General features: G+C 45.0%; 2 protein-coding genes across 2 annotated transcripts in view; one reads left to right on the forward strand and one right to left on the reverse strand.

Moving 5' to 3' along the window:
- cep55l (centrosomal protein 55 like) overlaps positions 1 to 9,931 on the reverse strand; it is a 14,481-nt gene extending 4,550 nt beyond the window's left edge. The window contains exons 1-7 of the mRNA XM_063220804.1: positions 9,839 to 9,931; positions 9,264 to 9,466; positions 8,594 to 8,869; positions 3,191 to 3,235; positions 1,945 to 2,068; positions 1,724 to 1,812; positions 552 to 722 (exon numbers count right to left, since the gene is read on the reverse strand). Of these exons, the coding sequence (XP_063076874.1) occupies positions 552 to 722; positions 1,724 to 1,812; positions 1,945 to 2,068; positions 3,191 to 3,235; positions 8,594 to 8,869; positions 9,264 to 9,452 (894 nt within the window). The 5' untranslated portion in view covers positions 9,453 to 9,466; positions 9,839 to 9,931. The remainder of the gene's footprint in view (positions 1 to 551; positions 723 to 1,723; positions 1,813 to 1,944; positions 2,069 to 3,190; positions 3,236 to 8,593; positions 8,870 to 9,263; positions 9,467 to 9,838) is intronic.
- A 773-nt stretch (positions 9,932 to 10,704) lies between these two features.
- Positions 10,705 to 22,500, forward strand: part of LOC134466903 (myoferlin-like) — a 115,440-nt gene continuing 103,644 nt past the window's right edge. The window contains exons 1-3 of the mRNA XM_063220803.1: positions 10,705 to 10,931; positions 12,300 to 12,355; positions 13,766 to 13,857. Coding sequence (XP_063076873.1) covers positions 10,844 to 10,931; positions 12,300 to 12,355; positions 13,766 to 13,857 — 236 coding nt within the window. The 5' untranslated portion in view covers positions 10,705 to 10,843. The remainder of the gene's footprint in view (positions 10,932 to 12,299; positions 12,356 to 13,765; positions 13,858 to 22,500) is intronic.

The raw sequence follows: 22,500 nt of genomic DNA on the forward strand, positions 1-22,500 counted from the left end.
CCATTGAGGGCTGCCCCCTTGCACAGGTGAGGCATAAATGCAATTTCGTAGTGTGCAGTGTTCACTTGTGTGCTGTGGAGTGCGGTGTCACAATGACAATGGGAGTTGGGAGTTTCCCAGGTAGGCTTTCGCTTTCCTATACTGTGACTTTTGCCATAGAGCTTGAAAGTCCCGCCCCTTAGTTCCGCATTTCACGGGACCTAAGCTGACCATCTAACAACATAGTAGCGAGCAAATATCTTCTGATCCATGTCATTATATGCGCTGTGCTCCAAATATGCTGTTCAAGAGGCTAGATAAAGATTATTCATGTAGAAGCATCAATGTTTTGTTCCGAGGTCGTCTGCATGAAAAATGTGAAGAAACACAGCTTTCTAAGAAGTTTGGGGGTTCGTACGAAAAATTTTACAAAAATATCAGAAACAACATATGTGGAGCTCGTGGCACAACTCGAAGGGGATTGAAATATCATTTTAATTTTCGGCTAAAAACGCTGTTGAGGTCCCATGAAATCGGAGGAAGTGACGTCACTTTCAAGCTCTATTGCCCACCTTCTCTCTGAGGCTCTCGGCCTCTCTCTCTGCGCGTGTGGTCCTCTCCCTCAGCTCCTGAGCCTCTCTGCCGGCCCGCTGCTGGCTCCTCTGCCTCTCCGCCTGCGTCTCGGACTCCGCCTTGCCCGCCCGCCGCCTCAGATCCTCCAGCTCGCGCTCCGCACGCGACGCCTGAGATGGTGCGAGAGGAGATAAGAGAACATGGGCAGTCACTAACGTGAGTGCTGCTTTGCAGGTTGGCGCATTAGTTCCAAATGCAACTGGTGGAGGAACGGACACTGGCTCTGTTCTGGTCAGCCTGAAAACAGTATGTGTGTATAAGCAGATGTAGCCTAGGGATGCACGATGTGAAAAATTTCAGCCGATACCGATATCCGATATTGAGGTTTTGGCCGATAACCGATATTAACCGATACAGATGTTTTTTGTTTTTTTTTCAAAGAGATAACATTTAATACAAACTGAATTCTTGAATGTCCTCTTATTTCCAAAAACACTTTTTAACTCCCTGTGATAAAATTAGATAAAAAATAGTGACAGACTAGAAGACAAAAAATGAAAGTCAGTTTTTTAGAACCGTAACATATATATAAAAAAATATCAGTGTTAACATCGGCCCAATTTTACCCATCAGGCCGATGTCCGATGTGTTGAGAAATGTAAAATATCGGCCGATACCGATACATCTGGACGATACACATCGTGCATCCCTAATGTAGCCTACATTCTCCCTGAGTGTATAAGTAGAGTACCAGACGTACCTTCTCCCTGAGTGTATAAGCAGATGTAGCCTACCTTCTTCCTGAGTTTATAAGCAGACCTAGCGTACCTTCTTCCTGAGTTTATAAGCAGACCTAGCGTACCTTCTCCCTGAGTGTCTAAGCAGATGTAGCCTACCTTCTCCCTGAGTGTCTAAGCAGATGTAGCCTACCTTCTCCCTGAGTGTCTAAGCAGATGTAGCCTACCTTCTCCCTGAGTGTATAAGCAGATGTAGCCTACCTTCTCCCTGAGTGTATAAGCAGATGTAGCCTACCTTCTCCCTGAGTGTATAAGCAGATGTAGCCTACCTTCTCCCTGAGTGTATAAGCAGATGTAGCCTACCTTCTCCCTGAGTGTATAAGCAGATGTAGCCTACCTTCTCCCTGAGTGTATAAGCAGAGTACCAGACGTACCTTCTCCCTGAGTGTCTCCACCTCTCGCTGGGCCTCCTGCAGCTGCTTGGCCTGTTGCTCCAGCTGGGCACTGCTGGAACTCGTACTCGCTGAGGAGGAGATGAGATGAGGACATTCAACCACAGTGGTCAGTGACAGAACTATGATGGAACGAACCTTGGAACCACCATGGTCAGTGACAGAACACTCCTTACCCTCTACTCCTCCTCCCCACTCCTTACCCTCTGCGTGCGCCTCCTTGTTGGCCAGCTGTTTCTCCAGCTCCTGCGTGCGGGCCAGCACCCCCTGCACATAGACCTCCCGCTGCTGGTCATACACCAGCCAGTGCTGGTTCTTCTCCAGGGCCTGGAGGAGGAGGAGGAGGAGGAGGAGCAGGAGGAGGAGGTGGAGGTGGAGCAGGAGGAGAAGGAGGAGGAGGTGGAGGAAGAGGAGCAGGAGGAGGTGGTGGAGGAGGAGGAGGAGCAGGAGGAAGAGGAGGAGGACGAGGAGGAGCAGGAAGAGGAGGAGCAGGAGGAGGAAGAGGATGAAGATGTCAACAGGAAGAACAACAACAAACAAACAAGAACGACAAAACAAGGAACAGCGACAACCAACGAAGGGAAGGGAGAGCTCAATTATTATGAAGGAAGGGATGGATTGAGGGATGAAGGGATGGATGGATGGTAGCCTGGCGACGCCATCCATGTACTAGGGCTGGGACTCGATCCAAATTTCCTGGATTGATTCGATTCCGATCCAGAAGGTCGCGATCCAATTCGATACACGATTCGATCCAATTCCATTCAATATCGATCTTCTGTATTGCTGGGTTGTTGCTTAAACCCATTTATGCCTAGAATTCTAAGACTGGCTATAAAAACCTAAATATCTCAGCCTTTGATGCCCACACAAACATGAAATACCATGGTAGGCTACATTAATGTGGAAGAGAGCTACAGGATGTGCTTGAAAAAATAGCGCCTATAATCATCTGCAAAAGATCGATCCACAAAGTTGTGAATCGATATCACACTTTTCGAACATGAATCGATATTGGATCACGATTCAATCTTTTGAACCCAGCCCTACCATGTACTCCACCCAAAGATTTTGGCTCCACACATCGTCTGGCAAAAGCCTCGAGCTCGGTTCTCTCAGTGTTTCGCCAATCAGCAAACAGTTGAGAGTGGTGACGTAGAACTCACCCGCGAGCGCCGTTACTGATTGGTTAAGGTAACTATATTCATACCGGTACTTTCGTTTTGTTATTTGTATGCTTTTGCGACGCTATAATGTAACAGGCATGCTAATAAAGCACAATATGGGTTTTAATTTGAGTTTGGAACTTCAATTAATTAAAATAAGATCAGACCATCTCCCATTGTCCACAGAGACGGATTCCTCATGGCTTTTGCCAGACTAATTGACGGAGTCAACAGTCGGCTATTCGCCCAGGCTAGATGGATGTGTGTGTGCAATTGAACTTACATCTTTCAGCTGGTCCTGTATCACAGCAAGTTCACCAGGTGGGACCTGTAGAAAACAAACACCACACAGATGTTCATGCGCTGGGTGACACAATACAATACAATACAATACAACACAATACAATAAAACCTGCATTTATATACAACAATATCACAACTACAGTTGTCTCAAAGCGCTTTCAAAATACATATATAATACATATATAAACACATTCCCACACCAGCTCTGGAGGCTGCCATATGTCGGCAATTGTCTGGGGTTCATGTGAGAAGGTGCACACATACACAAGCAGACACAAACATGGCAACATGTCACAGTTGGAACTAGGCTTTGCACGCCAAGAACCACGTCGTCTGAGGCAATTCCAGAAATCCCACCATTTCCCCGAAAGTTGGGCGGAGTAAAGATTTTTTTTTAAAAGCGTGGCGTCACTCTTTGATGGAATGTCTGACCGGTTCCTACTGTGCTGATGGGTAAGGGCCTTAAAGTGATACTGTGCCATTTTTGAAAATAAGCTCATATACACCTCCCCTTGAGTTGAATGATTTTGTTTTACGTTTCTCCCGTACTTACAGACGTTTTTATGAGTATGGCAGTGCACATTTTACCTCCATGCTAGCGGTTAACATAGAATCCTATGAGACCAGGTGGCCTAGGATAGGATTCAATGTTAATCGCTAGAATGGAGGTAAATTTGAAAAATGTGAAACTGCATAACATTAAAATTATATTGGGGGCCGGATAAGATTGCTTCAAGGGCCGTAAATGGCCCTTGCGACATAGGTTACCCACTGCTGAGACACTACATAATGCCATAACACAGGGTTTCCCAAACTGGGGTAAGTGCACCCCTGGGGGTGCGCGGCCTGCTATAAGGGGGTGCGCGAGCTGAATAGAGCAATGGCGGATATGGTAGTTTTTATCCAGTATTAATGAACATTAAATGTTTAATTGTATGGTGCATTGTATGCTGGAAGGGTCCATCTAAAGTGAAGTTTAATTCCAAGGCTATTGGAAAAGAGGATTCCCCAAAAATGACTGTGCTTAATATGCAGTGAATGAGCAGTGAATCCATACTTGCGAGGCCACCAGCACACCAAAATATTCGCTCAGGGGGTGCGCGAACCACTCTGAAATGTACAAGGGGGTGCGCAGGGAAAAAAGTTTGGAAACCCCTACCATAACACCTTCACCGCCTGCTGTGGCCGTCCTCACAGCAAAAGAAGATGACTGAGCAAAGATGTCGTCATAACTACAAGGTGTTTCCCCCTGACCTTTAAGCTCTCCATGACACCGCCTAACATACAATACGACAACAACGTAATACCATAACACTTCACCGCCTGCGTCGGCTGTCCTCACAGCAACTTACACGAGTGACGAGGAGACTCTGGATTCTCCTTCTCACCCCTCTTATCTCGTTCATCTCATAACCGTCTGCTTCTCGAGTCTCGACCCCACGCATGATCTCATCATAACCGACCCACCTCCATCTTCTCCTCATCCCCGATCATAACGGCATGAGCACAAGCTCATCCGCCCTAACGCCTTTTCATCCAATCATAACTCCCTTAACCCTTAACCCCTTGCGATGCGCGCCTCAGCTGATGCCATAATAAGCCATAAGCCCGTCAACTTTTTCTGATGAGCTTTCATTCTCATCCCGTAATTGGTTAGGCCACGGTTGGACTACTAGAGTTATTAGCGTAATGTGCGTGCGCGCTAGCGAGGGCGAGTTGGCCACTAAACTAAACTGAGCTTAGCTGGGGTCAGACTCTTGATTACTGGGAGAGCAGATGAGTAACTGGAGATGCCCCCCCCCCCCTCCCCCCCCCGATTATGGATTATGGAAAGTCTGACGAGGGAGGACGAGAAGGATGTCCTGGGATGCATTCGAGGAAGGCTTAGGCTATTAGCATAGCAAAAGGGGCTAATCGTCAAGGTCATCATACGTGTACGACGACGGCTTGACATAGTTTTTAAAGTAATACCAGGAAGTCATTTCTTGGCGGCCGTCCGAGGCCGTCATCTCTCTGCCCCTCTACTCTACCGGCTCTAAGTGGATTTGTCATGTCAACTCATACTACAGAACTACCGTTACAGAGATGCGCACAGTTAAAAGTGCAGTGTTAATTCAACACTTAAGAGAATAATCTGGGAGCAAATGCACCCTGGAGCAGGGGCGTCAAACTCAAAATGACTGAGGGCAAAAATCCAAATCTGGAGTTAAATTTCCCATACTCTTTCCCCCTCATAAATGGTAGTTCAAATGTACCTGTACACGAGTGTGAGCTGTTTCATTGGCCTGGGCCCACTCATATGCCTGTGACGCATCTAATTTCATGTTGACGTCTTGTTAAACTATACATTAGTGGTGTATGTGGGCCAACTGTAATACTTGAAATGATCTTGTGGGTCGATTAAAACAACCCCACAGGTCAGATTTGGCCCCCGTGCCTGAGTTTGAGATCCCTGCTCCAGAAGATGTTTAACAGACTCTTGAAGTGCAAGACTAAGCACATATCTTGCAACTTTCAAGAAGCAAGTGAACGAAGACTCTCCTCTTTCGTGACTATATCTACTACCCTAACGCTTGAGCTACCCTAGCCCCAGGCCAGACTCTTGACATGACGTGTATGTGTGTGTGTACTCTACTTTACTCAAAAAAACCCACAAAAAAACAAACAAAACAAAAAACTAACTAACCCTTCTTTGCATCTTGTTGTTCTGTACATTTCCTGTGCACTTTGTATCTGCTAGTGATGTTGGCTATGATCATGTCTTCATCTGTACGTTGCTTTGGTTATAAAGTGTCTGCCAAATGCAAGGTAATGAAACAATAATAAATTAGCACTGCAAAATACACTGTGTGCACTGTTATAAACCAGACATTGCTTAGTGTGCTTCTTGGACATTGGGGGGGGCTGGAAAGTGAATTCAGATAGGCCTTTTTCACACATGTGACAAGTTGATAATTCACACTTCTTCCCCTACTGGCTAATAAAATGTTTCAGGAACTAGATCAGGGGAAAACTGAGACTACATCAGCTGCACAGCTGTGACCGCAAAAATGTACATTCATTCAAACTTTGTTTTTCTTTTTTACTTCCACAAAGCAATTTGAACTTTATGTTAATAATTACAAAATAATGTGTTCACTATGGAGAGTTTTTGGTGCATTGAGGGCGCCCATAGAAACAACATTTGCCTGCATAAGCAAAATAGTGTTCACATTTGTGTGGGACGGATGCTGTGTGACACAGATTTTGCTACAACTGAGGCTAATGAGTCTAATAAGCAGATCATCCAGTGCTCCTTCACGTCAAGTGAAAGCCCAGTGAAGGGCAACCCCAATGGCACCCGAAAGGGAGCAGTGCTGCGGGACGGTACCATGCTCAGGACAGGGGACCTCAGTCAGGGAGGAGGATGGGGGAGAGCAGAGCACTGGTTAAATTACTCCCCCCCCCACCACCACCAACTTGGCGGGCCGGGTCGGGAGTCAAACCGGCAACCTTTGCGGTACAAGTCTGACGCCCTAACTGCTTACCCATGATGACTGCCTGTTGTTGGAGTCATAGCTTGCTCTTTGCGTGCAGCTAAAGTGCATGCTTACTTGTAAAGCTGCGGGTGACAGTCCTGCCCCACTCGTAAGCCCCATGGTATTATGTGTAAATCCGCTACCTGGCAGACACCAAGTCTGTCAAGCTGCAGTCACCAAAGATGACAAAAAGGAGTGAGTTGCTGCCATCTGTTGGTAGGCAAGCACTGTGCAACAACAATGACGTTTGGCAGATTACAGGTGATTGGGATGAAAACACAACAACAACAACAAAAAAAACCCACAATGAAATGGGACTGAATTTACTTGACTTTTGTCACGCCCTCCATTCATGCACGGATTGGGTAAGGGTGCGCCCCAACTTTTCAAAAACACAAGCCAGGCCAGGCCCACTTCACTTCCGTTAGGTGAAAGTGAAACCAACACCTCTTCTAACGGTTGATGCTTTATATTTATGGCCAGACTTCTAGTGGCATTTCCACTCACCTACTTATTGCTATGGTGCTGTAGAGACAAAGGTCATAGTCAACCGAAGCGAAGCATGACACCTCTTGATCAAAATAACTAAGGAAGGGATGATACTCAGACAGACAGCATATTTCTATGCACATTTGAGAACAGCTCAAGCACATGGAGACAGAAGTCACTGTGTTGTATTTACATATGCATGATCAGGGCTCCCACATTTTCCAGAACATTTCCAGAAGAGCTTTGATCTCATTCATGACAGGGGGTCGTCACAATCGTGTGCATACATTTCAGCCTCCTGATGCCTTTAAAGAGGCACTACGCAGGTCTAGAGTAGCTATTGATCACTCCCCATCCCTGGAGCAACAGTTAACAATGTACGGGTCTCAGAGGTATATTTCAGGGGGACAGTGGGGAAAATTGACTATTTTGCGCAGAATATTGAGTATGCTTTCATATGATAACCATTAAATCTTTGTATCAATAGTAGGCCTAGTATTATCTTCTTCGATAACAATGTTTTACTTGTCATGGGGGCAAAATACAATGGGGAATAGGACAATATTTCAAGGACATCTGGTGGTTATCATCACATTCCAGGACATTCCCATGACTGGAAAACAACCCTCAAACATTCCCAGGTTTTCCAGGACGAGTGGCAACTGGGGATGCACCGATGCACCGATATCGGTATCGGCACCCGATACTGCTCATTGTACTCGTACTCATCAAGCACTTGCCGATACCAGGCACCGATACTGCTATTACACAAAACAATGCAAAATCTTGTCACGTTCCGTGGACTTGAAAGCAGCATGGAAAAAAGTGCCACCTCATACATTTACTAACATTTAAATCTACATGGAAATGGACAATAAGAATATCACAGGTGGAAAAAGACAAATCCATGAATTTATTTTCATTGTATTTTGGTGGTCTGTGTATAGCCGGATCACACCGCACTCTCGATTAAAAGGTGCCAAACATAAACAAAAACTGTGTAAAATTGAAAGAAAAATGTCTGCACACTTAAATCCCCTTTGTGTTCTTTTTAATAGGCCAAGCTTTCGGTCTACTGACCTTCGGTAGTAGACCTGAAGGTCAGTAGACCGAAAGCTTGGCCTATTAAAAAGAACACAAAGGGGATTTAAGTGTGCAGACATTTTTCTTTCAATTTTACATTGTATTTTGGTGGTAAAAGGAATCTGTATCGGTACTCGGTATCGGCAAGTATACATATTAATGTACTCGTACTTGTATCGGTTTTCAAAAAAGTGGTATCGGTGCATCCCTAGTGGCAACCCTGTTTTTCACACCTGGCCGTCAAGAGTGACACCGGAGCAGGCAGACAGTGATGTTTAAATAAATTTCCTCACCTGTGCACCAGTCGGCTCCTTCTTCTCCAGGGCCTGACACCTCTCGGTCACCGAGGCCAACCGGTTCTTCAGGTTTTCCGTCTCCACCGTCAGCGACTGGAAGAGTCTCTCCCTCTGCTCGGCCTCCCTCTTCTTCTCGTCCAGCTGCGAGTGTAGGGAGTGCACCACCTCGCCCTGGGCCGACCGCAGCTGCAGCCGCAGAGACGCGATCTCCTGGTCCTTGGTCAAGAGCTGCTGGGAGTTCTTCTCTCTCAAAGTCTCCAGAGAGACGATCCTCTGCATAATGACGCATCGTTATGACAATTAGTAATTTATGATGCATTTATTGGTGCATGGGTGTCATGGTTTTACATGTGGATGGAGGGGGGACATGTCCATACCCCTTTTGACTCGATAGGCCTACCTACACTGAGCTTGTATCCACCACTTTTTCCACAAACATAATGTAAAAATAGCATACCGAAACAATTTGTCATAGTAGTCCCCACCACTTTCCGAGCCAAATCTACACCTTTACATCAGTGCAATGTCACTGATTTTCTTTCCACACCCTCAACGGGCAAGTGCAATTATGTCTGTTATTGACCTAAGTTATGTCTTAAAGGTTTGTATCAGCAATGGTGAATGACCAATTCAAAGACTTGTCTTTACCGCCTAAACGTAAGCCTACCTCAAGCAGTTTTGTTTTATCCGAATCGGAGTGTTTCGCATGGGCATGTCGTCTGGACATGTCGTCCAAGTTCTTCTTGAGGTGGGCATTTTCTCTTCGAAGCTTGTCTAACTCCAACTCCAGTTTCGATCCGTTTGATTTAAATCCCAGCTTGTTTGCGATAGCATCCTTAGCGCCTCTGGCAGCCATCACAGGAGTGTTTCCTAGAAAAAACACAATAAACTGGTAATCAACAGCTGCTCTGCGTCGTGAAATCTGACACTTGCTTCACATGGGTTGTTTTCGAGATCCATCCAAACCTAGACTTATGGATAATGCCGTAAATTAACGTAGAAAGTGAAATGTGAAAATAGCAAAAATATATGATAATATCAATGACTATACTTTCTTAAAAAACAAAAACGATTGTGACAGCAACATTTTAAAGATAACCGTGCCTAGCCTATCTCGTATCTTGGGACAGACAGTGTGTCCAAAGATTGACAACAATGCAACAAAGTAGCAAGACACTAGCAATAGACAGAATGTTGTACACGTATAACATCTTAAATTAATGTTTACAAACAACAACTTACAATGAATAGTTGTATTCCAAACTGTTTACAGCATCACAACGTTGTTGAGAAACTTCAGGGAGCTCCTAAACGGTCTTGAAACGCTTCCGTAATGAAAACAAGTTTGAATGCAGCGCGTCCTACGTCACATCCGGTTTCTTATTTTGCGTTCCTTTTATGGCTTCATCAAGAAGGCTTTATCGTCGCAGTTTCATATTTATCAATATCTAGGCCTCTTGCTAGTCTGGAAAAAATGAATCACAATAGTAATTGTAGTATTATTGGTAAGAGGCCTAAGTGGTAGCGTTGTAGCGTAATGAACACGAGATAAAATAATGTTTAAATTACCGACTCTTGTAGGCTATAATGAAGGTTGACCTTTTGTAGGCTTATTTCATACAAATTCTTGATGTGCTCGAGCTGAAAAAAAATCCCCACCAATATATCTGCAGATTATAAACACAAACACAATAACTGCAGAATGAACTTGGTATGAATAACATACCAACATGTCATTGTCATTTACGCACATTGGCCAGTAGATGGTGACAGAGTGCCTTGATAGTGCATAGGCGCAGGCTGCGCTCTCTAGCCTACAGATACCCATCTGATTATCCTCGCTGCAGATTTGTTTATGGAACTTTCCACTTCGACTACACACAGTGAAGTCCGGAGCAAGTATCGAATGTCCAAATAGCCTACAACACCAGACACAAAGAGACACAATGCACTCACTTTTCAGGACTCTAAAATAGCCACGATAGCCTCCTCCACAACTTTTAAAGTAGGTCTAATCTCAGACTTCTAGTGTGTGGGGTTGCATCGCTCTGATCGTGCCAGGTAGGAAAATTGCCGCTTACTCACTGACTGTAGTAATCATCAGCCTCCTCCTTCTCCTCCCATTTCCCCGAGAAAGGCAGCTCACACATACCCATTTCCCTTGAGTTCCCCGTGTCTCTGGCGCTGAGAATGCCATCATTTTGCGCACATATCTAAGGATTGTAATTTTTTAAGGATTTCACCAAAATGTTGCGCGTTGTTGTGGAATCTGCCAAGGGTCTTCCCAAAAAGAAGATTGGGGCGCCCGATCCCATTACGTCAATCATTTACAAAGGTAAGGCAAAGAGAAGGGGAATAATGCGCTCATTTATGTTGCGGAATGAATGAATAGCCTAATGGATCTTGAGACGATGCTTAAACTCACGAGTCTCATTGAGACAATATTGTAACTTGTTTTACATTATCGATGCCGAAAAGGACACGCATTTGCCACCAGATGCCTCTAACACAACTTTTTCCAGTTTTCTTTTAGACCTTTCTGCGCACTTGGAAGAATAACCCTGTTTTTTGCGCAGTTTTTTTATTCCATGCTCAAGCCATTTAACTAGAAGAGAAGGAAACCACATCCTGTGTTAGCCTATGCCAACACACACCCTGTACCAACACGGATGATAGCAGGCTCCAGAGTTAGGTGTGCCCTCTGGAAATGATGTTGAGACATGGGAGGGAGTCTCTCTTCCGTCCACCTTGGAGTGTGTTGTCCAGGTTGTTGACATAGGCTACTAGATAGGCTACTTATTTACAAGAAATGCTGACATGAGCAGAGGTTTAGCCTAATAAATAAAATCAGAAGTAGGCTACTCTATCAGTTTTCCTACCTCCACCACCAGGCGAAGTGTAATAACTGATGTACAGGGACGGATAATGACTCCATGGGTCCCTGGGCCAGACAACAAGAAAGGGCCCCCTCCAGATGTTAGAGACCCTATATTGTTGGGCATTCAGGTGTTTTTCCCCTGAAAATATGTGAAAATAGAGTTGTTAAAAGTGTGATTTTACACAACATGAGAATGGAAATTTAGAGGATTGGGCTTCAGGGCCCTCTGGACTCTTGGGCCCCTGGGCCTGGGCCCGGTAGGCCCTTGCAGTAATCCCTCCTTGCTGATGTATTATATGCGGCTTAGTGTTGTCATTGCATTTGAGTAGGCCTATTGCGTCTACTGTATATGCCTTTGCACACCCGCCTCCCCCCCGTACACACACACACACACACACACACACACACACACACACACACACACACACACACACACACACACACACACACACACACACACACACACACACACACACACACACACACACACACACACACACACACACACTTAGTTCAATCAGGGGCTCCCTGGCAGGTGGGGGCCCCTAGGCTGCAGCCATATCTAGCCTGTGCGTTAATCCGGCCCTGCATGGATTGACAACAATTGAATGCAGAACAAGAGGCAACTGAAGTAGGATGCTTTACGACCATGAAGTAATAAACTCATGACATGTTATCTGCTGTGAATTTCTCAAAACCAAAGTTGCTTACTACATTAGCTACTTCGTTGCTTTCAATGCATTTTCCCATTGGCAACTACCAAAGTTGCTAACAAGCTATCAACTTCCCTTTTGAGAAACTCACCCCTGCTGTGTAATATTGCAGGGGAAAAGAAGAAGACCAAGTCAATCAACAGTGAATTGAACCCAGTCTGGAATGAAGTAAGCACCAGTAGGCTACATTACATTACAAATAAATAAATAAATGAATGAGTGAATGAACGCGGAAACCCAGTAGCCTATGTGGTGCATGCACTGCCCATGACGCTTGGTAGAACATTTGCATCTCATTCATTTCAGCTGTAGTGCGTAACACAGCAGTAGCTCAACTCTGTCATTGTCATTGGGACACTGTAATCTGCTATCTTTTGTGACATAGCCTACTGTGTAAAGAGGAAACAGTTTTTTAGTGCCCACAGTCATGGCCCTAACTACCATTTAGGACATAGAGGTCATGTCCTCTGTATTTTTTTCAGTAATGAAAAATTTATCTATGATGAAAATCGATGATCAACAATGATACATTCAGTCTATGCCACCCCCATTTATCCTCAAGTGATTAATGTAAACAAACTTAATAGTTTGACTGAAGTGCATTCTAAATGTACAGTATGCAGTACAGCACGCAGTATTTGATCTCGATTACAGCCCTGCCCACAGTGCATTAGCCGAGTGTTTTCCCCATGTTGAACATGCGGTTAAAATGCAATGTTAATTCAACACAGAGAGATGTGTATTTGCTCCCAGTGTGACGGAGGTCATCTTGCACCTGTTCACCCCCCTCGGGGATCGAACGTGCGACCTCGTCAACTACAACGGTTCGGCAATGGGAGACACAGTACGATACCGCTGGGCCAAGAGACTAGTCTCTCGGCCCAACGGCACGAGACTGTATGAGGCTATCGGAGGGAGGTTTACCAACGTTCCACGCCAACTCTGTGCTAGTTAGCCTCCGTTACACTCTCCCCCTTAAACCTCACTCCCATCCGGGTCACGGCACCACTGTGACGGAGGTCATCTTGCACCTGTTCACCCCCCTCGGGGATCGAACGTGCGACCTCGTCAACTACAACGGTTCGGCAATGGGAGACACAGTACGATACCGCTGGGCCAAGAGACTAGTCTCTCGGCCCAACGGCACGAGACTGTATGAGGCTATCGGAGGGAGGTTTACCAACGTTCCACGCCAACTCTGTGCTAGTTAGCCTCCGTTACACCAGAGTAGGCCTACTCTCTAAAAGTTGAATTAACACTGAGTTTTTAAAACATGTGAAATAGCCATCTTTGTGCTGTCAAGCTAAACGTGTGAACATTGGGAGAGGTCGCACGTCAACAAGCTAAGAGAACATACAATTGAAACGATCTCTCAGGGTCTTATTGATGTATTTAAAGTTTAAACACTGAATGTATGTATAATTTGGACCCTGAGTCTGTGAAATATTAATCACAATGAAGTCATATGTTTCTCTAAATCACTTGACTTTATTGACCTTATGACCTTGTAGCATAATATGTGGTGGTGTGGCGCATAGTTTATTTTCCTGAAAGTAACACGCTTCTTCTCATTTTAAGGTTCTTGAGTTTGACTTGAAGGGCGCTGCACTTGAATCCACTGCCTTCATCGATGTCATTGTGAAAGACTATGAAACCATCGGCAAGGACAAGTAAGTACTCGCCTGAGTTTGGAAACACCCATCATGTTGACACAGCATAATGAGCATACGGTCTGAGTCTTACTTTGCAAAGGTACTATACAGTACGTGCACACACACACACACACACACACACACACACACACACACACACACACACACACACACACACACACACACACACACACACACACACACACACACACACACACACACACACACAGTGTTACTCACAGTAATGCAAATCACACTATCTTGAGTCACATAACTGAGGTGAATGGCTGAGAGATATGGCATCTTAAAGTGATACTGTCCCATTTTTGGAAATAAGCTTATTTTACACCTCCCCTCCGGTTAAATTATAGGGTTTTATTGTTCTCTTGTACTTTCAATCGTTCTCTGGGTATGGCAGTGCAAATTTTACCTCCAAGCTAGCAGTTAACATTGAGTCCTATGAGACCAGCTGGCGGCTAAGTGGTCTCATAGGACTCAATGTTAACTGTTAGCTTGGAGGCAAAATTTGCACTGCCATACCCAGAGAACAGTTGAAATTATAGAAGAATGGTAAAACCTTGTTATTTAACTCAAGGGGAGGTGTAAAATAAGCATATTTCAAAAAATGGGGCCGTATCACTTTAACTAAGTTACCTCAGAAAAGTGCCACTGTCAGCAAGCAGTATTTTCAGTAACACTTTATTTGACGCTGGCGTCACATAAACAGTGTCATAATAGTGTCAAAACATGGTGTCAGTCTTAATGTTTCATGGTCATGAAAAGTTGACATTGTTAGGGCTGTCCTTCCGAATGCCACTTAATGATTAGGTCATAAAATGACGTTTATGACATTGACATAATGTTCACGACAAATAGATGACTGCATTATGACACCGTTATGACATTGTTATGTCATGCGTATGACACCTGCGTCAAGTAAACCTTATTTTCTATTGTAAATGCATATTACAGTAAGCAGTCTCTACCAAAAACAGTCTGCTATACTGATGGAGCGAGTTGCCTGTTTTTGTAGCTCGGTTTTCTGGTTCAATTTAGAGCTGAGTAGCTGAGCTTGTAGCTCGGCTGTCTGTCTGATCCGTATAGGGGTGTCGTACAGAGGGGGTAAAGTGTGTCTGAGTAACCAGGGCCCCAGGTGTATAGGGGGCCCACACTGTGTCTTATATATGTAGCTATATGGCTGGGGGGGGGGGTGTCCTATTGGAGCTAACTGTATGTATGTGACCGAGGTGTTCCTGCACAGTTTGTCCATCTCTGGGCTGCGAACCTGCCACCTCGTCAATGCATCAGGTTTGCCAATGGGAGGCACCGTACGAGACCGCTGAGCTAAAGGGCCGGTCCGATAGCCCAACGCTACTACCGCACTGTATTGATGCTTCGGGAGGGAGGTTTTCTAACGCTCCATGCCGAACGTTGTGTGCAGTGTTCACTTGTGTGCTGTGGAGTGCTGTGTCAAAATGACAATGGGAGTTGGAGTTTCCCAGCAGGGCTTTCAGGCTTTAGTGGACTCAGATGGTAGAGGAGACGTTCAGCAACCCAAAGGTTGCAGGTTCGAGCCTCGCTCTGCCTGACTCCCATCGTTGTGTCCTTGAGCAAGACACTTAACCCCAAGTTGCTCCTGGTGGCAGGGTGGTACTCTGCGTGGCAGCCACGGCCACTGGTGTGTGAATGTGAGTGTGAATGGGTGAATGTGAGGCATACAATGTAAAGCTTTTTTTAGTGCTTGAAAAGAGTGGAAAGGCACTATATAAATGCAGTCCATTTACCATTTACCATTTACATTGGGCAGGTACAGCCAGGTCATGTGGAATATGTGGCACTGGATTAGCACTGGAACTACTGACTCCTGGTTGCCCATCACTGTCGGTTATGTATGCAGCATGTGTTTGCCAATAGCCTGCTAGCAGACATAGCAGGGAGGTGTGAGCAGCGCATGGCAGCGCTGAATCATGCTATCATGGCCCCGTCCAGGGCAGGACTGGAGCTAAAAAACGGACCAGGCATTCCAGTTGCCATTCTAGGGTGCATTTCTCGAAAGGGTAGTTGTTAGCAGTTAGCAACTTCGGTAGTTTCCCATGGGAAATTGTATTGCAAGTAGCTACTATAGTTATCAATACGCTTTCGAAAAATGCACCCCTAGTTTGTAGAGCTACTCAAGATAGGCTTATGGTTCGCCCTATCTATTTATTTATTTTTCTCTCTTTTATTAGTTTATTTATTATTTATGGACTTGCGCCCATGGGGGAAATGCCCTACACAAAGGAGACAAGCCGCACACTTCAGGCCTTTTTTTGTGCAAAGTAGGTCCGCAAGTCAAGTAAAGCTCCTTTGCACAAAAAAAGGCCTGAAGTGTGCGGCTTGTCTCCTTTGTATAGGGCATTTCCTCCATGGGCGCTAGTCCTCAGAGGCTAATGCTGTTGGATGTGTGTGTGTGTGTGTGTGTGTGTGTTTATTTTCTCCAAGAGACTAGCCCACAATTTCGATAGGGCGACCCAGGCCCCTATACCGTGGCTCTAACTGCAGGGCACTGGACTGCTACTGGCGGCCGGCGACCCGGGTTCGATTCCGGCCCGGGTCCTTTGCCAAACCTTCCCCATCTCTCTCCTGTACTAACATAAATAATAAAGACATTTTAGCTGAATCCTGCACCTTCTGAACAGATGAACGGTGACCTATCACGAGTCTGGTTGTGCAAATGCTCTAAATGGCACATTTCCTGTGATCCTGTCCAGGCCTGGCTGTGCCCTAAATGTCAGATTTCCAGTCCAGGTCTGGCGGTGCAAATGCCCTAAATGTCAGATTTCCAGTCCAGGTCTGGCGGTGCAAATGCCCTAAATGTCAGATCGGCTGTGGATCCCCTCCTGACCTCTCCCTATACCTCCATCCATGGCTGAAGTGCCCTTGAGCAAGGCACCCAACCCCACATTGCTCCAGGGACTGTAACCAACACCCTGACAAATAATACATGTAAGTCGCTTTGAGTAAATGAAAGCATCAGCTAAGTGCAATGTAGTGTACTGTAATGTAATGTACTGTAATGTAATGTAGTGTAATAATGGAAATGCCCTATATGCCACATTTCCTGTCCAGGCACGGCTGTGCCCTACTTGCGTTTAATCAAATCTGCCGCTCTACACGAGATGCCACCGCGGTGACTCCTGACTCGAGTTAATGACATTAGAGGAGGGGTGGTGCTGCTGATGTTTTTAAAGAGCACTCTCTCTATTAGAGGAGGGGTGGTGCTGCTGATGTTTTTAAAGAGCGCTCTCTCTCTGTCTGTCTTTGTCTCTCTGTCTCTCTGTGTCTTGCTCTCTTTCTGCCTCTGTCTCTGGCGTTCTCTCTCTCTCTCTGTCTCTGTCTCTTTCTGCCTCTGTCTCTCTTTCTCTGCCTCTCTCTCTCTGTCGGTCTCCCTCTGTCTCTGTCTTTGACTCTGTATCTGTCGCTCTCTATCTCTCTCTCTCTCCACTCGCTCTCTTTGCTGTTTTTCTTTTCTTCCTCTTCTTCCTCTCAGTGTACTCCCTGTCTCTCTCTTTCACTCCTTTGGTGCTCTCTCTCTCTCTCTCTCTCTCTCTCTCTCTCTCTCTCTCTCTCTCTCTCTCTCTCTCTCTCTCTCTCTCTCTCCCTCTCTCTCTCTCTCTCTGTCCCTTCTCCCATTGTTGTTGGTGCTGAGGAATAGACACATGATTCAGTGCAAGTGTAGATGACAATGCTTATTGAGTAAAAGTAAAAGTTCTGCTGCTGTGGTTGAAGAGTTGGAGTCAGCTGGCGTCAGCTGGTAGGAGTCCATTGGCTGGGACCGAATATGTGGCGTGACTTCACTAGTCTTGGCCAGGCTGTTTTCTATTGTGGTTTTATAACTGGAGTGTGTCCAGTGGTAATGAAAATGTGTATCTTAGTTTGTCAGCTTTGCCTGCATGGCCGTAACCACCGTTGAGGACACAGAGGTCATGTCCTCTATTTTTTTTCAGAAACGTATAAATCAGCATTGGCAAATTCAGTCTGAGTTGAAATATCCCAACTATAGATTATTATCAGAGTAGCAGTGCGCGAGTCATGGATACACATTGCAAAGAAAGTGTTTGCGTCAAACATTCCAAGGTGCATCCTCAAGGCAGTGATTACGTAATGAAAACGAAAAGTTTGAGTACAGTGCACAGTATTTGACCTCGGTATTTGAAAATATCTTGTTACGGCCCTGTTTGCCTTTGAAAATGATTTTAGACTGAAAACTATAAAATATGTGACATATGTAATATATATTGTATTATCAATGTTCAAATATCAAGTGTGTCCTTACATTAAACTGATATTGAATGTGTGTAGAAACACTGGAGAATACTCTTGCCTCAGTCATAAAATACGAAATACGCCTTGTTAACGCCTTCTCTGTCCGTAATGTCACAATAAGTAGTTTTGTAATGCATGTCACAATACAGTGCCTGACTCACTTTCATGTATGGACCCCTTTCTTCTATTACTTCCCTGTGTGTGTGTGTGTGTGTGTGTGTGTGTGTGTGTGTGTGTGTGTGTGTGTGTGTGTGTGTGCGCGTGTGGGTGTGTGTGTGTGTGTGTGTGTGTGTGTGTGTGTGTGTGTGTGTGTGTGACACGCGTCTGAAACCACAGAGTTAGTCATCTGTTGTAAAAGGACCCATATGAACATCTTAATCATTCGCCTTTCTATTCTGTCTGTACTGTACGCGGTGTCGTGCTGAAAAGCGAGTCCCTGCCAGAACACGAGTGCCGTCATTGAAACCAATGACATTTTTTGAGAGAAAATTACACTATTTTTTGCAGAATGAATTACATAATTTATGAACTAAACATGTGCTTATGTAACATTACTCGTCCATATGAGCTATTTGGATGAAACCGTAACATTTGTTATGAAAATTCTTAGATTTTTTTACGGAAATAATACTGAAATTGTAACCAGCTCTTTGTGGTACTTCCAGAAGTAATGCAGATGCTTTATTGATAGGCTTTCCATCTTAAATTGTGTCTGATTTGTCTGCAAAAACGGCAAAAAAATATCTGAAAAATTGGTCATTGTTTTCCATTGTTTTCAATGAGGGCACTCATGTTCTGGCAGGGACTAGCTTTTCGGCACGACAGAGGCACCAAAGATTTATAAACAAGGGCCTCAGGTCAGACAAAGAGGAGGTAATAGTGGTTAGAGGAGTTGGTAACGCAAGGGTGCCGCAATCGAGGAAATGAAATCATGAAATGTGGTGGTGAAACATAACTGAAACAGTTCGGTGGCAGACACACAATTGTAGTGAAAGGTAGCCTACAGTACTAGTGAGAGTTGATGTTTTGACTCTGTAGTAGCTGTGTGTATACCATTAGCAGGCATTACAGGCTCTGGGTACAAAAACCAACAGGCTAAAAGACAGTTTTTATCCAAAAGCAGTCTACACACTTAATTTTGCACAGCTGACTTTTTAAAATCTTAATTATTTTTATACAGTATATACAGTATATAGGTTTCTTTGTTGATTTTTAAGCACCGTGAGCATCTGCACTTTACCAATTTCGTTGTACCTGTACAATGACAATAAAGTTTCATTCATTCATTCATTCATTCATTCATTCATTCATTCATTCATTCATTCATTCATTCATTCATTCATTCATTCATTCATTCATGCTAGCTGTATGGACCAGTGTACCTGCATTATAATCAGCTGATTCTGAGGTGGTTTGATCAAATTTGTGGCAGGGTTTTTCCTTTTCACCAACCATTTATTTTATGTTTATATTTTATTTATTTATTTATTTATTTGGAGTTTATTTCACAGGGACAATGCAGTGCACATTGTTACAAACATGACAAGGCAAGGCCATGACACAGCTTGTAGATGTGGGTACACAAAAGGTTTATAGCTAGGTAGCTAATTTGCAACCTCAGTCCCTGGTCAGGCATATTATTCCAATAAAATACACAGATCACCTAAAATATACCAAAATACACAAAATATACAGTATACAAATATACAATTACAATTATATGCTGTCTTAAAACACAATTCCTATAACATTAAAACCTTGTGCTGGAAGAGAAAAAAAACAATATGATGCATGTGACCTGTAAGTGCTGTGTGTGCATGTATGTGTGTTATTCTATTGTGTATTATGATGGTTCCATATTTGGTTTTCCTTCAGCCAGTGTTTCAGTTGTCTGGCAAATGCTTTAAACTCAGCTTGTGTTTTTATTACAGTTGGTAAACTGTTCCACATTTGAGTTCCAATCACTGAAAAACTTGACTGGCCAAAAGAAGTTTTGCGCACCTCACCTTTCGAGCACAAACACTGTGTGCTTCCTACTAGTAAACCAGTCAGCCGTACCCAGGCTCCGCCCTCGTAATGATCTTGGACCACCAACACTACATCACTGGCGAAGAAGGCCCATCAGCGTCTCTACTTCTTGCGCAAACTAAAGAAGGCAAGTGCTACACCCTCCATCATGACAACATTCTACAGAGGAACGATAGAGAGCGTCGTGTCCAGCTGCATCACAGTGTGGGGAGGAAGCTGCACGGAGAAAAACAGGAAGACACTCCAGCGTGTTGTGAACACAGCGAAGAAGATCATTGGAGTACCACTCCCCTCCCTGCAGGACATTTACACCGCACGCCTCACCCGAAAAGCACTGATGATCATCAAAGACACAAGCCACCCTGCACACAAACTGTTCAGCCTCCTGCCCTCTGGAAAGAGGTACAGGCGCCTCCGTTCCCGTACCACCAGGCTTGCAAGCAGCACGATGCATCAAGCAATCAAGATACTGAACACTCAACCCACTCTCCCTTCACTGTCAGCCTCTAGCCAGCCAGGCCACTGACAACGCTCCCCCCCTTCATCCCCACCACCATATCTGCGACTGAACATTCCACCTGCACTACTACATCTGTGACTGAACTTTCAACCTGCACTAACTCAAAACATACACATGCACACACACACACACACACACACACACACACACACACACACACACACACACACACACACACACACACACACACACACACACACACACACACACACACACACACAAGCACACTGCACTTTCTGCACTAAACCCAAACATACACACACTGACACACAACTCATACTCACACACATACACACACACACACACACACACACACATACACAGGTACACACACACAGACGCACACCGCACTTTCTACCTGCACTAAACACACACACACACACACACACACACACACACACACACACACACACACACACACACACACATACACATACACACACACACACACACACACACACACACACACACACACACACACACACACACACACACACACACACACACACACACAAAACACATACAAACACACACACACACACACATACTGCTGCTGGTGTATTTAATAAAAACCTTTTTTAATTATTTATTTTCTTCAAATGCTACTATTACTATGTCAGAACGCTATAAAGAAAAAAGCTTTTAGAAAAAGAACAACAAAATACCTCCTCTTAATGTATGTTCTCTACAAGTCTTCTGTTGTCCAGTCTTGCACTTTAAATGTCTGTATGAGCAATGTCTACGTCCATACTGTCTATGTCCATGTATGAGTACTGTCTATGTCTATACTGTCTATGTCCTTACCTAGATTAGTCTATGTCTGCATGGGAGAGCAAGAAACGCAATTTCAAATTCTTTGTATGACCAGTGCATGTAAAGAAATTGACAATAAACTTGACTTGACTTGACTTGACTTGACTTGACATCACGCAACCCCTTCAGCTCTGCTAGTACTCAGGCAAAGAGCTTGTTCAGTTACAATCTTACGGCTTTCAGGACGACCAGAACGGACCTGGTGTCGGTGCCCGCACCAGTTACGTTGGGCACTAAAGTGCTTGTCTGCGAACCGCCCGTGTTCATACCGGGCTCTGAACTTTTTCCGCACGTGACTGTGTTACCCGGATGAACTTGCTGACAGCCACGTTTTCATCACGGTTCGCGAAGAAAAAACAAATATTTTGCAGTTCGCATTGCAGACAAACTTTCCGGTTCACAAACACAAATATCTGCGGCGTGAACGCGACGGCCGGTTCGCGATTAGGTGCGGGAACGGGCTCCAGCACGGTTCTCAGTCGGGCTGAACGCGCTATCTGAGCTCCGCCGGGCTGGGGAACTCCACCTACTTTGTTGGGAACCAATCAACTTTGAGCATCTCTAACGGTCCTGGGTAGAGGCGTGTTCAAGGCAGTGACATAGTTTAAGCAGAGACATACTCTCAGCCTTTCTCTCAGCTCTCTTCTCAGCCTTTTTCTGCCCTCGACCAGTAGCAAACCCAGGGAGATGGGTCAACCGTGCTGTTTGAGAACGTTAGTTGTTATGCTCTTGGTCAGACCAAGTCTCGAAGAGATTTGAAAGTTATGGTAATCAAGCTAAGTCAGCCGATGGGTCCCACCCCTAACCCCTACCTCAGTCACAGGCAGATAGGCAGACAGGCAGGCAGACAGGCAGACAGGCAGGCAGGCAGGCAGGCAGACAGACAGGCAGGCAGGCAGGCAGACAGACAGGCAGGCAGGCAGACAGACAGGCAGGCAGGCAGACAGGCAGACAGGCAGGCAGGCAGGCAGGCAGGCAGGCAGACAGACAGGCAG

Source organism: Engraulis encrasicolus, chromosome 17 (assembly GCF_034702125.1).
Source record: "Engraulis encrasicolus isolate BLACKSEA-1 chromosome 17, IST_EnEncr_1.0, whole genome shotgun sequence".
Taxonomy (NCBI): Eukaryota; Metazoa; Chordata; class Actinopteri; order Clupeiformes; family Engraulidae; genus Engraulis; species Engraulis encrasicolus.